At 41.6% G+C, this 16,855-nt stretch overlaps 1 protein-coding gene across 2 annotated transcripts in view; it reads right to left on the bottom strand.

Moving 5' to 3' along the window:
* Positions 1 to 1,025: 1,025 nt before the first annotated feature.
* The window catches only part of SMAD1 (SMAD family member 1), a 54,487-nt gene continuing 38,657 nt past the window's right edge, over positions 1,026 to 16,855 (bottom strand). For both annotated transcript variants that reach the window (XM_084856196.1, XM_084856195.1), the window contains exons 4-7: positions 13,170 to 13,286; positions 8,119 to 8,340; positions 5,550 to 5,806; positions 1,026 to 3,164 (exon numbers count right to left, since the gene is read on the bottom strand). In XM_084856196.1, the coding sequence (XP_084712322.1) occupies positions 3,021 to 3,164; positions 5,550 to 5,806; positions 8,119 to 8,340; positions 13,170 to 13,286 (740 nt within the window). In that variant the 3' untranslated portion in view covers positions 1,026 to 3,020. The remainder of the gene's footprint in view (positions 3,165 to 5,549; positions 5,807 to 8,118; positions 8,341 to 13,169; positions 13,287 to 16,855) is intronic.

Raw genomic sequence — 16,855 nt, 5'->3', positions numbered from 1 at the left:
ATTCAATGTATGTAAGATAAGCACAGTGACCATTCATAAGAGCAATAATGGGTGATAACAATGCTAAAGAATGTCTTAAGCAAATGAATGTCTGTAATGAGAGCCAGTGTGGTATAATGGTTAGAGCACTGGACTAGGACTCAGGAGGTCCAAGTTATAGTCCCCACTCAGCCATGAAGCCCACTGGGTGACACTGGGCCAGTTACTGACTCTGTTGAAGGGGTAAAATGAATAAAAATCAAGGGAAAATCTATCAATATCTATTAGCCACGTTAGCGAACTTGATTGCCAACTTGAATTTATTTTATTTTTATTATTTATTAAATTTATTAATCGCCCATCTGGCCGTCACCCAGCCACTTTGGGCGATGTACAGCGTATAATAAAACAGTTTAAAACAATAAAATTCTACAATAAAAACATCTTCTAAAATACCCTAACCCACCCCAAATGCCTGCCTGAACAACCACGTTTTTAATACACGGCGGAAGCTCATTAAAGAGGGGGCGTAGCGGATCTCCATGTTCAGAGGCATGCCATATTCCATTTCTGGCAAGGGGGTGGGGGGACAGCAGAGGGTTGTCATCATCATGCCCTGCTTGTAGACTTCCTAGAAGGATCTAGTTGGACACTGGGAACCCTTGAACCTTTTGTCTGATAAGGCAGACCTCTTTTCTTATCGTTGGCTACTAGTTGCAAAAGCTAGGAGGAAAGCCTCCACACACCCAGATGTAATTATTAGATGCTGAGGACAATCAGGGAAAGGTTATGGCTGTATTGCCTTGTGCAAGAGCTTTGCTAGGGTTTGTTGCAGGATTGGCCATTGTCAGAGTTCTGGGCTAGATGGCACAGTGGTGTGATCCAGTATGACAATTCTTGTAGTCTTGCAGCATAAGGTACTTTTGAGTACCCGAATTTCCTCAAATAGAGGCTGCTGTTATATATTCATGTGATTATATGCATTTTCTATTTGGTAAAGTACACCTACTTATGGGCTATTCTGATCACAACACTTTACTACTAGAAGTGAATCATGAATATCAACCATGCTTCTAATTTTATTAAGATAAATTGCCAATGCACACACACACCAGATGTCCCGTAGTAGCATACTATTTTTAAAAAGTCGCTTGCAGGAGTATGAAGAACAGAATGAGAAATTGTTTCCCCAAAACAGGATTCTAGAATGCATTAAGACGCTTTCCATATAATGAATTAGAAATGTGGCTACTTTCAGGATTCACATGCATCCTAATCACCTATGCATTCTTCGAGTAGGGGATGAAATATGCTCTTTGGACTTAACATTCTATTTCCCAGAATCCCAGTTAAGAGATCCTACAAGAAAAGTATCTGCCCAGCACCTTGGAGAAATTGGTTTAAGACAGTTTGATCCTTGATTTAAGGATGATCCTTGTATCTTTAAAATTACGTAACATCTAAAGTGGAAATGGATCGCGTGCATGCACACTTCACTGTTCAAATATAATTACTTTGTTGCTGGATAGATTTCTTAACTTTAGAGCAGACCATTGTGTACACCAAGCTCATAAAATACCCTGTGGTTTTCAAGCAGCTAAAATGAATATGAACACAAAGCAATGTGATATGATAACATGAACACAAATAAAAGCTCCAGAAAACTTTTAAAGAATCGTTTCCCAATAAGTCTAGCTATATGAGATTGGCCAAGGCATCCTAAGACTTTTTTTTAAAGGAGCGTTAAGGAAACTTTTGGTATTGCTTGTTCTTCCATGCTGACAAAGTTAATGTATTAGTTCCACCTAAACATTAGTTTCTTCTCTCTCAAGAAAGTGTTCTCAGCAACTGGAATTCATTTGTATCACAGCTAATAAGTGTTTTACAGCTTGATATGTAGAAAAATATGCACAAAAGATAGTTTTAATCAAAGTAAGCAATACATTTATTTATTTATTTGAACTTCAGTAGAGATGAACCACTAAGTTTTGGAATAAAAAAATACTGAAAAAGTACTACAGCTTGAATGAATATAAAAAACATTAGCAGAAAGAAAACAATTTAAATGGTAAAAAATTAACCTTTTAAGTCTGAAACACTTGAATAGGTTTGTTTAAGTCCTCCCAACATGTGCTAACATTTGCTAAGTTGGCAAAACACAAAGCTCTTATAAAATGAAACAGCTACTTCCGTTATGTGAACTGCATAAAACTGCCCAATCTTTAAAAGGCTGTACAGTTTTGTCTTGAAATATACAGACCTTGCAGTACATGACAAAAGCATTTACTGACCCACCCTTGATCTGTGAAGCTGTGGATGGACAGAAATATATCAGTTAGTAGTAAGATGAAGCCACTATAAAAATGAAATGCACACAGCAAGACTTGGACTTGTTTAACAAGCTATGTTTACATTATAATTCTATCTGTCCATGTCAGCTTCCCTTCCCACCCGCCTCCCCTCAACTATCATTAATTTCTTTAGGCTAGTCCATCTCTAACTTCCAAATACACTGTACATACATTTAGCAAAAAGCATACCTAAAAATTCTTGCAGCAGTATGGTCAGTACACAGTTTCAGAAGATTACACAGAAGCCTAAGTTTTTCTGGGGATAGCAATTATTACCAAGACCAATGGCTTTCAAATATCATGAAAAGTTTGTTAAGAGAGGATGAGTGTAACCATCAACTTTTGGTGTTCCTTCCAGAACACACAACACAATGGATGTTCAGCACAAGGGGATCTTAGTGTGCTAGATAAGATTTCTTGCAAACAGTGTCCAGATTACATTGACTTGGTCATCCCTAGCTATTACACACTGCCCTGCATAAAGATTTGCAAGAGATTACTACTATGTAAACTAAAAAAATCTCGATACCAACTACTTAGTAACGGCTTTTTTTCCTGATCTAACAGTTGGTCACATAAGTCAAGTATAATAAAGGCTGCTGCCAGTTTTGTACATGTGTCTGACTCATACATCCTTCAAGTACATGCAAGGCTCAATAGCGTCTGAAGTGTAACTGCTCAGAATCCTTTTTAAGACACAGAAGAGATTGGGTTATGAGGAGAGCCCATCTGTGTAAGAACTTTATCTAGCCACTGAAGGGGACCATGCAAGTGAATCTCAATCCAGCATGGCGTGCTAGTGACATCTTGCCGATGGTATTCCGCTCCCCAACCCTAGGAACAAAGAAGGGTGAATGTTATAGCAATTTGCCTTGCTACAGGTGTAGTTGCATCACAAGAACGCAACGGCAATAGTAAACATCGTATTCAGTAGACAATGTCAATTTTTTGCTATTAACTTAAAACTGGGTGAGATAATTTATGCCAGCCTTCCTCAACCTGGTGCCCTCCAGATGCTTTGGACTACAGCTCCCAGAATTCCTGACTATTGGCCACGCTGGCTGGGACTGATGGGAGCTGTAGACCAAAATATCTGGAGGGCACCATGTTGGGGAAAGCTGGTTTATGCTGTAATGTGCCCATGTGCTGGAGGAACTCAGGTTCCATCTTCAAGGAAAAATACCTGCTGATGTCAGTCAGTGGTTCAGTCTGAATTCTTTGAACCAAGTGTCTTGGTTCCATACACACTCCTATCTGTTTGGTATCCGATGTCTCTCCATTCTGTCACTAGCAGTTATGTAACTACTACAAAAGACATTTTAATGGATGCTAAGGTACTGCTGAACAAGTTAGCTAAACATTGCTATATTTTTCAGTGGCTGCATGCAGGCTTCAGAATTCTAAGCTCAGGGAGGTTCATCTAGTCCCCTCTCCATTGGCCTTTTGCTAAATAGCAAAGATTTTTCTATTCCAGTATATTTTTTCAATATCCAGCAGGCATTTGACCTGTTGATCTTTCCCCTGTCCCAAGATAGGGTTTTAGTGCTGTATTGCTTAGATTTTTCAGCTGGCTGCTGCTTACTGTCAAACTTGCTTAATATGTATTGTTGCTGTTACAAACATTTTTCTTATTGAAAGATGCTTTGGTTTCCTTTGAAGATTATTATTTGAATATCTGGGGCCCTCAATTCAAATAATATTCTGGTTTCAGTACTGACAGCTTGGTTCTGAAGCTAGAGTTTTCATGGCATCTAGGATAATATTTTTCCATCTGAAGCTTGGCTAATATGAAAGGCACAGTGCAATTTTTTAAATATCAAGTATTTCTTCACTTCAGCTCTGCAACAGAACATACCAGTACCGTTCAGGAGGATATGTTGACCTGAAACATACAGGTAAGCCAGAGTCAGGTCAGAGTTCATTAGCTATGCCCTGCAGAGGTTGTCTTGCCGTTCTACTACAGCAGGGGTGGAGAATCTCTTTCAGCCCAAGGGCTGAATTCTATTTTGGAGAAGTCTTTGAGGGCCGCATTCCAGTGGTGGGTGGCACTGAAAGCAAGGGGATTAGGGCCAAAAATACAATATACACAAAAATAACACCATATAGTAGCTTCAGGCTTTTACTGCCAGTAAGTAAGCCTTAGGAGAGACATTTCAACCTTTCAGAATGGGGGGAAAAAAACTGCACAAAATCCAGGAAATCACTAAACGATTGGTGGTTGGGAGAAGGGGGGTTGGCCATCTGGGGAACCCCGGAGGGCCAGATTGGGACCTGAGGGCAGGCCAGATTTGGCCCCTGAGCCCGAGGTGCCCCATCCCTGTACTACAGACTGCCACAGATACACTACTTGTAAAGCTTCAAATTGAGTGTTAATATTCTGGAACAGAATCACTCTCCGTTGGCTATTAACATACCTTAACACGGATTTTATATGGGATTGGAGCTGGATAAAAGAGGCGATTTCATGTCCCCTCACTCAGCAGTTGCACAAGCAGACTTTTATGGGTAACGTGTTTCTTCATATGCAGGCTCTTAAGGAGGACCCCACACACACAAAACACCTCTGACAAAATGCATTTAACAAAGCACATTGACTATTCTGCATATGATGTCTGAAGAATTATATTTCTGGAGTTCAAGATACCCTCCATTTCACAGGCTGTCTGGTCCATGAATATCAGAAGGGGCACCCTCACAGAGTTCTTCGGCAACGTGCCTTAGAGTACTCCTCTTTCTCCCACTGTAATTGTTCATACCACCAGACATACTTTATACCATTTGTGTGCCCCAAGCAGGAGCACACAGCCATTTTCAGTGGCTGCCCCATAACTCCTATCTGGGATAACTTGCCAAAGCATTGCAAGACTTGTTTTGATGGACTCTTGGCGCTCATGGTTAGGCTTTTGGGGAATGGTGTATGTGTATGGGAGGTGGGTGGGTTAGAATCATCAGTTTTACCCTGTTTTTCTAGGCAAGAAGCATTTTTAGACGAATAATGCACTTTAAGCCTTACTGATGGGAGATCTGGAAATTAAATACTCTTAACTCGAATCACTGTTCATTCTCTTTCACAAGCTCATGAGGCCTCTCTCTCTCTCTCTCTCTCTCACACACACACACACACACACACACGCACTCTCTCTCTCTCTCTCTCTCACACACACACGCTGCCGCGCACACGCACCTGCGCACACAAATCCCCTCCCAAATCTTGCTTACCTTTACAAAGCTCATACGGATAGTACACATCTTAGTGAGTTCGTACACAGTTTCAAAACCATGGTTCACCGACTGAGCCAGAAGTTGAGCAAACTCTTGGTTGTTGAAGATTTTCAGGCTGCAGCCACTTGGAATTTTGCAGACTGTGGTTGGGTGGAAACCATGATGGTAATTGCAGTTTCGACTTTGCACAAATATACTACTGTCACTAAGGCACTCTGCGTAGACCTCTCCACCAACATAATACAGATGAACTCCTACAAAAAAAGACAGCAAATTTGTTAGAATTATTCTGAAGTTGAGGTGCTTCAGGTGGGTGCAGATTTTCAAAGCAGCAATTAACGAAGTATGAATTACTTCTGCTTCTGGTGTAATGTGTAAATGAGGAACCCCATCAATACACCTGAACCAACCAAGTAAGTGCAAAGGGAAATTCCTTCTTTGCGTATTTCACTGGCAACTTGAGTTAATCTAATGCTGTTTTGGACATCTGCACACCCCCTTGATTTGAATGATTTTTCTAGTTGAAAATTCTAGTGTTAAGTTTGGGGATACAGGTGTATTTGTTTCAATAGCCTAAAGGTATTCAAGGAAGACAAGAGGGTAGAACCACATCTGCTCAACTCTTACTAATCTAGTAGACCAAATTCCTATTTACAATGGGATAAGGGTACTACTTTCTTATTTTATGTAGTCCAATTTTTAGCTTCTAGTTACATCTTCTGGGGGTTTGCTGTAGTTTCAGTAGGACTTATGAAACTTAAATATGCACATTCCTTGGCAGAACCAGAAAATAAGCAAGTAGTGTGCACAATATTTTTCAACAGCTAAATTTAAGAGTAAGGAGCCTTATCAGATCACTCAGTGAAAGGAAAAAGGAATTCCTAGGTGCTGCATATTTATAGACCCTCTGCACTAAAATAGTGCTACTAACTCAACTAAAGAAGTCAGGCAGGTATATGCTTCCAGAGTTGCCCCTGCCTCTAGTGAAATTTCCCCTAAAGCTTGCAGACCACGGCTGTGTTCCAGAATCGGACAGCCAGTAAGGTTGTCAACAGTTAGAATGTTGGACTAGGATTGGGGAGACCAGAATTCAATTCCCCACTTAACCATGAAGCTTACTGGGTGACTGTGGGCCAGTCTCTATGTTGCTGCTTACCCTGAATCTCAAGGTTTGCTGTGAAGATAAAATTGGGGGGGGGGGGATCATGTGTGTTGCCTTAAGCTCCTTGGAGAAAAGGCTGGATGTACATGTAACAAATGAAATTAGTTTGTCCGCAACTAGATTCATGCTCTTGGCAAAGGCGTAATTCTCCCCCAGCCAAACAGTGACCCTATTTTGTATGAGTACCATGGAGGGGGTGGAGGAGCTGTGAAGGAAAAAGAGGATGAAAGCCCTGTTATACAAACCCACAAGCCCTTCTGTGCACCAAAAGGTATGTGCTGAATAGTTCAGAAAGCACCACCTGTGGATATTTTCCATTGAGTCTTACACACACCTGGAAGAGGAACTTGTCCTCTACGTACTCAAAATGTCTGTCCTACACTTGGGGGGGAGAGGGAGTTCTTCCTTGTTTACATCTAGCTTTTTAAAAATAAAGTGATACAGCTTGAGAAGCAAGCTGGAAACCACCGTGAGCTATTACCTCAATTTTCAATACACATCTTCAGGATCCAAAGTCATCTTTCATGAAAACCAGCCAGGGAATTTTTAATACAAACTATTTTTCTTCCAAGCCAATTTAAAATATAGAGGCTGTAGGTTTCACCCAGAACCATTAATAATGCTGCTGCTGCTTCTGGAAATCCAAATCATACTGAAAACCAGATAATTGCCAACTACTTCAGTCTGTTCTGAACTGGGAAGGCAGGAGACTTCAACTTCTCTCCCCCTCATAAAAAGCCTTCCCCCCTATTTTGCAAGGTACACTGCTGTATCAGGAGGCTTAATAGCTATTTTATCCACCTACCCACAGAGATAAGAACCTACTGTAGTAATGTGTCCATCTCCTTAGTCATAGCTCAGATTCTTTTCTAGAAAATACAAGTTCTAGTCAGAAGACTTAGAACAGCTTTCCACAATCTGGTGCCCTCCAGATGGCCATCCTGGTGCAAGGGCCAATGGTCATGCTGGCTTGGGATGATGAGGGTTGTAGTCCAACACAGTAGTCTGGAGGGCACCAGGTTGGGGAAGGCTGCCTTCTAGTGTGTAACTTTGTTCATAAGAACAGAAAAAGAGCCATGCTGGACCAGACCAAGGATCCATCTAGTCCAGCATTCTGTTCACACAGTGGCCAACCAGCTGCCCATGGGAAACCCAGAAGCAGGACATGAGTGCAACTGCACCCTCCCACCCATACTCCCCAGCAACTGGTGTACATAGGCATACTGCCTCTGATACTGAAGGTATCTCACAGGCGCCTACAGGTAGTCCACGGTCCTTTCTTTACAAAGAGATAAAGTACGTACATTGATGCTGAGTATGTTGCTTCTCAATGAAGCCTTGAGGCAATAAACACAGCTTCTCCCTTCTCCCTAACCCCTTCAAATATGTTAAAAGCAACAGTACCTTTGCCAATATGCCGCCTGGTGTTCTCAATGGTGGAATTCCGGTTAACATTAGAGAGCAGCCCTAGGCAAAACCTGTTCTTGTTGTTGGAAGGATCGGTGAAGCCATCCACCAACAGACTTGTGGAAGAGGCATGGAATGCCTCTCCAACACGATTGTTGAGCTCATAGTAGACAATAGAGCACCAATGTTTTGGCTCTTCATAAGCAACTGCCTGAACATCTGCAAAAGAGGAAAAACAGAAATCTGACATTGGAATTAATGAGTTCCTGAGCTTTAAAGTTTTATTTATTTATTTTCAGTGTGTAGATTTTGGTTTAAGATCACTGAAGAAACAAAGGGGGAGGAGGGAAATCCAGCTATGCAGCTGCTAATTAGAAGTCATTCATTCTCCCACAATGTCCCATTATACAGTATGTTTGAGCCACACAAGCAATGCAATCAAAGCCTCCAAACTGGGAATAGAGAAGGAGGTATAGCAGGTTTGGGGACAAGTACTGTGAAGATTTTTCTACCATCCTGCTATACAGCTTTGCAAGCAGCCAACTCACAAATCTGCACAGCAGTGCTTATAAACTGATTGGGATGAGACAGTGTGGTGTAACGGTTAGAGAGCATCAGGACTTGGACTGGCGTGTCTTGGGTTCGAATTGCCACTTGCACTGCGAAGCTGATTGGGTTACTCAAGATGGTTACTCCCATCTGTGTATGTCACCCTGAGATCCTTGAAGGCAGGGCAGAGTATAAGTGTGTGGAATAATAATGATAATAATTTTAAAAACTGCACACATCACACACCAACTCCAAGCAGCAAAACAAGTTTGCTGTTTTAAGTGTTTTGTTTTTTTAAGCACACTCTTGTCTGGGAGAGAAGGGATAATGCTAGTTCTAAGATGGTGCCTGAAACCAAGTACGTTTTCTTTAGACTAGCCTCTCCAACCTTTGATCCCCAGAAGTTTTAATCTGCAACTCCCATCAACCCTGATCATTGGCCATACTGGCTGGGAATGTATGGGGGTTGCAGTCCAACATCTGGAGGCCAAGGTTGGAAAGGCTGCTTTAAACCTGTTGTTTGCCTCTTATGCGAATTTGATGAAATCAACTAAAACTAAGGTAATTTGCCAACTAGGATTTCTTTAATCAGGTGAGAGCCCTAACAAACATGGTTGTGACTGGTAAACTTTACTTAGTGCTATGTTTGGGCAAGTGGGTTGTATTTGTGATACACAAGCCTGAAAGAACAAACCCATGTCTCACCCAGTTTAACCAAAAAAATTGCCTAGTCACCTCAAGGCAGTCCTTTTTCTTTATAAGTGAGTAGTTATTTATAAGCCTGCTCCAATGCAGTAGAAAAACTAGGTGTGTTACCATGAGCCACACCTATTATATTGTGATTACTGGACAACACACAGTTTAATGGATGCACTGCGCTAGGAACTATTGCTTGAAAGAAGGGCTTTTTAATCGAAGTGCCAATGGTTATATCATAAAGAGCTGCCCAGCTGATCAGATCTTTCAGGCCAGCACATGCAAGCCAGGCATGACGGTAACAAAAAAACCTGATCAAATGAAAAGTTATTCCAAGAAAAAAAAAAAGAGAGAAAAAAAGAAATGGCAAAACTATTGACAGATCTATCCTCCCGTTAAGTAGCAATCATTCAAAGACATCTTAAATTCTTGTGGTAATTAGCTGTACAAGAATTCTTGTTTGTCCTGAATCTACAGCCAATGCAATGGAAGAATGCTTGCATTTCACAGGATGTCTACTACCCGCATGATGAGGGGCTAAATCAACATACCCCAGCTTTCCCCAACCTGGTGACCTCCAGATGTGTTGGACAGCAACTCAGGCCCATGCTGGCTGGGAATTATGGGAGTTGCCATCCAACACATCTGGAGGGCCCCAAGTTGGGGAAGGTTGATCCATCCCTTCTACTTCCAAGAACTCAGGAGCACTTAATACTTTGAGGCTCTAAATAGCCAAACATAAGAATGCAAAAAGGGGAGAGGGAGAAGACAGAAAAGGGTGAGACTTTCTAATGACTTTAGCCATATTTGATACTAAGGATGTCCAGGTAACTCTATTAAGGCTAAAACAACAGGGAGTCTTATGGCACCTTAACACAATTTTATAGCATAAGCTTTCATTCACCTGAGATGAAGTGGGCTCTCATCCATGAAACCTTATGCCACAATACATTTGTTAGTCTTTTAAAGGTGCCACAAGACTTTGCTGTTTTTGCTGCAACAGGCCAACAAAGTTGCCCCTGAATTAACACTATGATCCTAGAAACACTTACAGGGTCTTTGGACCATCATGGGGGTAAAAGAAACCATTGTGGCTTCTCCCCCTGCCTCCACGTGTGCCACGGACACAGCCGCCATTTGCATAATTACCCGCAGTGCAACATGGGTTGCCATGTCGTCCAAACCCAGCACGCAGCGGGGCTGACTTTGTACGCACCCTAGAAGCCTACCGCAAGTCGTGGTTGCAGGGTGGGTATGAAGCCAGCCCCACCACACTATGCACCAGGTCAGGATGACATGGCAACCTGCACAGCATCGTGGGTAATTATGCAAATGGCAGTTGCACACATAGCATGTGGGGGGAGAAACCACAATGGCTTCTTTTACCCCCATGATCGTTCTGAAGTGCTGACGCCAATTTTTCTTCCAATGGAGCGTTTAAAAGATCACGAGAAGCTTATCAAGATCTTATTCCCTAGAATCTAACTTTTAAGAAGTGTGTGCATCAATGCACAAGAGTACCTCAAAAGATTTCAGCCAAGGAAGTTCTCCAGCCAATTTTCCCCTCTGAAGACTATAATTAGCTCCTTATCTAAAAGTATAGAGTTATTAAGTCTATATCTACACCCAGCCCTTTACGTCACTTGGTATTAGTAAATGTTCAGGAAAAGCTTAAACTAATGCAGGTAACCTTTCAGGCTGCAAAGTAGATTCACACCTGTTAAGGACTGCAGACTAGGAATGCTCAAGGCCTTGCTAAAACACTTTAGTGAAACTCAAATGGCAACACAGACCATTTGATCTCTCTTATTTGGGAATTTTGGTCAAGAGGAACGAGAAGATTCATTCAGTCTTCATCTGGCACTAACCACTACACCAAACTCTGACTCTCTGCAGTAGGTAAGAATTTACCTATCTACATGATCCAATGTAGAGAAGAAACAGTCACCAACTGATAGTCACATTTATAGTTTTCAACATAGGAAACTGATTATATAGTTTCCTGTGTATAGGAATCTATTTCTTTAGTTCACAGACTAAAGGGAAAAAAAGAAAAAGAACGAAGTGCTCAACTAAGTCCAGTTTACTGATTATTGGGGCTATGCCAAGTAGTGCTGATGCAAACAAGCTATGGCATTTTTTAGTCCTTTCAAGTCATTGTAAGGCAGCCTTTAATTATTAGTAAGTGGGTGCACTCTTCACAGTAAGATGCCAGTAACTATTAAAGCTACACAACTTTGCCCTAGTTCTCAAACTCAGGAAGAAATACTGCCAGCTGGCCATTCCTTCAGAATGAAATCATATCTCTCTCACACAGATTTCATACTAACTTCCTCACATTTGCCTTAAGTCATGCAGAGCAGGTGCGTTTTGTCTCTCCATTCCCAGCATGAGCCAACAATAGGAGTTACCCAACTTCATTGACAGGATGCAGCTTGTTAAGTCAAATCTCTTAAGACTAACAAATCTTCACAAAGAACAGGCCTCTAAATGTCTGCAGCTAGAGAGTGTTTGAGCCTACATTTACGACTAGTGCCCTTCGTAAACATGAACTGCAGCAGACCTTTCCAAAGGGCTATTAAACAAAGGATGTGACCGCACGTATCAGGTAGAGGAGTAAAGAAATGAACTCGCAGAAGTAAGGGAAACAGGTGTGGGGTGAACAATGTGAATGCAGAGGAAACAAAGGTAGTTTTGCCCTCTATAAAAGAAAAGGGGGGGAGGGTATTAAGACAGGGGGGAGAGGGTATTAAGATGGGGGGGGAGATTTAGGAGTTCTAGATGATAATAGCTGCTTTTGTTACAAGCAATCAGACTTCCAGCATTAACACTTCTTTAACTCCAAATCCACAGGGTTAATGGCACAGAAGAGGCTGCCACTGCGACCTTAAAGGTGGGTAAAGCTGCAAGTGTTGCTATTTCTGGTAGCAACACAGCTTGTAAAAATAGCGGATTCCTAATCTGGTTCCATATCTGACAACTCAAGTGCTTACATATGAAGCTGTTCCAATCGTGAGCTAGCTCACACACAACACTGCCCAATGCAGGGACATCTCCCCCCCCCCCCCCACACACACACACGAGTTTGTTGCAACCAGAACATCCAGACAAACCCTTAAAGACTGAATAATTGGCAAGGAAGCCCTCTGGCTACTTGGGGAATTCCTACAGAATGCAAGAATTCCAGGACAAAGATACAGAACATTTACAAAAATAAAATGTGTGCAGAAAGTCTACAAAATTAAGGCATAAACACTGATAAATTTGCTTTCTGCTTTCATCAGCTGCAAGGCTTACACAGCAAAACCACCAAAAAGACTGTGTTTATCAATGACAAGCTTGCTTTAAATCACAGTAATAAGTCAACTTTACCAAGAGGTTGTTATTTTCAAATACTTTTAAAGCTGTTCATTCATTAGGCATAACAGTAGCCAAGTTATCCAGGTGGCTGCATATCTAATCTCGATGGCATGTTATACACTTTGTGGTTGCCTGAGCCATCTGCCTGCAACTGTGTGGAGGGAGAGGTAGGGTTATCCTTTGAATGCCAGTGCCCAATTGGGCATAACTTGGCTGGCATGCTGATTTTCAGAGCTTGTTACTAAGAGAATCCAAGGGAGCACATCCACTGCTATGTACTTACTGTTGCTCCTGAACATGAGTGCAGCATTTTAAATCATCAGTAGCTCCCCCCTTTTCATACAATTATGTCATTACCATGCTTAAATTAATCACTGAAGTGGTACCATATACATATGTAAGAAAGTGTTTAATTTATATGAAGGATAAAAATTAAGTTTCACCTCCTCTGTTTACTTCTGGAGGAATTGAAGGTGCCATCATACTGGTGTCCATTGGCTGTGAACCATCCTGTGTCATCTGATCTTCCGGAGGTAGGTAAGCAGGAGGGGGAGTATCAGCTAAGTGTAAAATACAGATTATTTCATCTTTGTACATTCACATTAAGTGGAAAGTGCTAAAAGAGGTCAAGCCACGATTTCCATCCACAAATGATAATCCAAGAAAGCCATTCATGCCTCTGTCTCCAGTTCTTCAGTTTTGTCTAGTAAGCCTGCCTTAACTCTTAAACAAAGCTAACATTACTTTTTGATTATGGAATCATGCTAAAGTTTTCTCTTAAAGAAACTATGCTTGTGAGACGTTTGAAGCAAACAGAGGTCAAGTGACTCTACGGGGGCGGGGGGAGGTTGGAGAGAATGATCTGCAGGAGGCATGTTTACAGGGATTTTGGGTGCTTAGTAAGTGTTGGAGTCCTGTTGGAGTAAGATTTCAGGCAACATCCTGGTACTTCTCCTGCAAAAGCCACATTTCAAGAGCAGTTATTCTCAAGTATGGTGCTGCACCTCTGGTACCTAATGTTTGTTTTGCATCAAGCTAAAGATGCTTCATACATGGAAGGTAATGAATGGCCACTTACCAAAACAAAGCATTTCAATTAGGAGATCAACAACACAAATTGTAATGAATGAATGAATCCTTTATTTACCATCAACTGACCACCAGCAAATGATACAAAAGTACATAACAATAAAATATATTGATCTACATCATAAAAGTCACAGTGCCACAGAGAATCTAGTTAAAATAGCAACGTTCAAAAATTTAGCAACTCGCTCAGTGATTAATCTGTTGGATCCTTTGAGTAAGATACACATAAGAGATTCTAAAGACTGACCTGGAAAAGACTGGGTAATTGGAAGTATCAGGGCATCTCTGACCCCCTGATGGTAACGGCAATTACACAGAACATGCATTACCGATTCTACTTCAACATTGTTACAAAGGCAACATCTCTCATTTACCGGTGTTCTGCAATATCTTCCAGCTAAGAGTTTAGAGGGTAAAACATTAAGCTGGGCCAAAGAGAATACTTTCCTATATTTAGGAACTGATAGCCAGTTTAAATAAGCCATTCCGTCATTGGAGAAGGAGCCTGGTAAACCCCAAAATCTAGGGGAACACAGGCTCTGTGCTGCACAGTAGAGTTCTTGGAGGTCAATATCTTGCAGCTTCTGTTTAACTAGAAATTTTGCACTATCCCAGTGCAAAGATAGTAAATAGGAAGAAGAGAGCCCTATTGAATTAACTTTCTGCACCACTTCCTTTCTCCAAAGTCGGCCTTAACAGATTCCCCCTGCACCCTCCAATTTACAGTTTCATAAAACCAGATACCTAGATATTTATACGAATCTACTTGCTCAAATCCGTTATTATTTAGAGACCAGGAGTATCTAACCTTCCTTTTTGAAAAAATCAAAACTTCAGATTTTGGATAATTAATAGTTAGAAGGCTTTTCTGACACTAATCAACAAACCCGATCAGCAATTTCTGAAGGCTCAAGTGTGCCTGAGAAATCAGAACTGCATCATCAGCATGCAAACGGGCAAAGATCTTTGTGGATCCAAGCTTAGGTGGATGGGAAGGTAATGAGCCTAACACAGAGGGAAGGCCAGCCAAATATAAATTAAATAAAATAGGAGCAAGAACACACCCTTGCGTAACTGTGCAGGTAGAGGCAATATCCTTTGAGAGATGGCCAACATTATTACATCATACCTGTGCAGATGTATTATAGTACAATGTATGAATCAAAAACAGTAGCCGTTTATCAATAGAATATTGCTCCAATTTGCACCACAGATGTTTGCAATAGATGGAATCAAAGCCAGATTTTAAATTGATAAATCCTATAAAAAAACTTATCTCCTTTAAGCTTAGTGTACTTATGAGCAAGATGGGCCACAACAAGACAATGGTCTAAAGTAGAATAACCTGGTTTGAAACCTATCTGTTATTCCCCTTATTATTCATTAATCCACACTTTTAGTTTAAGGCTCAAAAAGCTAGCATACACCTTCCCAACTATAGATAACAAACTAATTGGTCAGTAATTATTTGGATGATCTTAGGGGCCTTTTTTATAGATTGGAATAATGAAGGCTTTCAGCCATGTAATGCAAAATTTAAGTTTACCAGCAGCCAGGGGTTGCAATCCAGTACAGAGCAAGATACACTTAGGGCACAATCCTGTGCATGTTTAGACAGAGAAAAGGCCTACAACTCCCAGCATGCCTCAGCCTGCCAGGGTACTGTTCCTATCAGGATTGCAAACAGATTGCTGGGTGGCAGCCAGGGTCTATAAATTGAAGCCATCACTAGCTCTACAGGTGAAGAATATCAGTTGTTGACTGCTACACTAATAATGCTTTGAATACATCTGCTCTTCAGCCATGTTTGAATGTTCCCACATTAGTTTCTCTTTTTTAAAGCTTAAATACTGCCTGGATACTTAAGCCCCAAGTTCTCTTAACCTCCTTTTAGTGTGCCATATGCTAATGACAACGAAGCACTTTCTCAATTTCTTTTCATGACCCAAAACACATGGGAAAGATTTTGTAAGAACTAAATACTCAAGCAGTGAGAACCCCCCTCACCCGTCACCAACTTCATGGCGCAGTAATGTCATGTTACTCTTGCCTACTTCATGGTACTCTTGCCTACTTCATCTCTACAGACAGAGCAACCTTTTGTTGTAAGACTTGACAAAACAAAGTTGGGTGTCCTTCCTGAACCAATGGGAAGTGCAGTGCTAGAGTACAGTTGTTGTTTTTGTGTACTGCCAATGTCTTCTCCTGGTCACTTGGGTCCAGTCTCTGGGAATTCCTGGACTAAATCACTGTCCCAGAATCCTGGGATGCAGCAGAAACAGGTAAGAGCTGTTTTCATCAACTTAACTTAGAATGGAAGCGCAACCCTTTTCACTACATTCTGACTAGAATAATAATTCATGACTAATTTCAAGGCGATGCTGCACAACACTATACATACAACTGCCACCATCACTCTTAAAGTTTTAGCTAGTGAAGAACTTGGTGCTCCAACATCTAGCGCAGGAGTGGGGAACCTCTTTCAGCCTGAGGGCTGAATTCAATTTCCAAGAAGCTCTTGGGGGCTGCATTCTAGTGATGGGCGAGGTTGAAGACAAAACAGGGCAGGGCCAAAATGCACTATCCCCACCCCCCTGCTAGCAAAATGTAGCTTAAAGTTTTTACTGCCAGAGCCTAAGGCTTGGGAGAGGCATTTCAAACTTTTGCAAAAGGGGGGGGAAACGTTGCAATAAAGACAGGATGATTGTGGAAAAGGGACTGGGACCAGGGGAAGAGGCCCTGGTGTCCTGGGAAACTCTAGAGGGCTGGATTGAGACCACAGGTGGGCAGGATTTAGGCCTCAGGTTCCCCACCCCTGGTCTAGCAGGTGGTTGGCCAGGCACACATTACACCAGTGTACCAGCATCTACCTTGTCTCCCCATCACCTTGTGACACCATCAGACGTGTCAGCTTTGATTATGCACCAAATAGCCTGGCGGCAGCATACCCAAAAGAAAACTTGATCCTGTCTGTTATGATCAGCTGAGAGCAGTTTTTTAATGCCATCTATGTGCCACGGTTGGCTATCAGGAATGAATG

Source organism: Heloderma suspectum, chromosome 5 (genome assembly GCF_057233095.1).
Source record: "Heloderma suspectum isolate Gila_16-S chromosome 5, 16-S_ref, whole genome shotgun sequence".
In the NCBI taxonomy this organism is placed as follows: Eukaryota; Metazoa; Chordata; class Lepidosauria; order Squamata; family Helodermatidae; genus Heloderma; species Heloderma suspectum.
The sequence above is the reverse complement of the archived record's forward strand: the minus strand, read 5'-3'. Positions and strand labels throughout refer to the sequence as shown.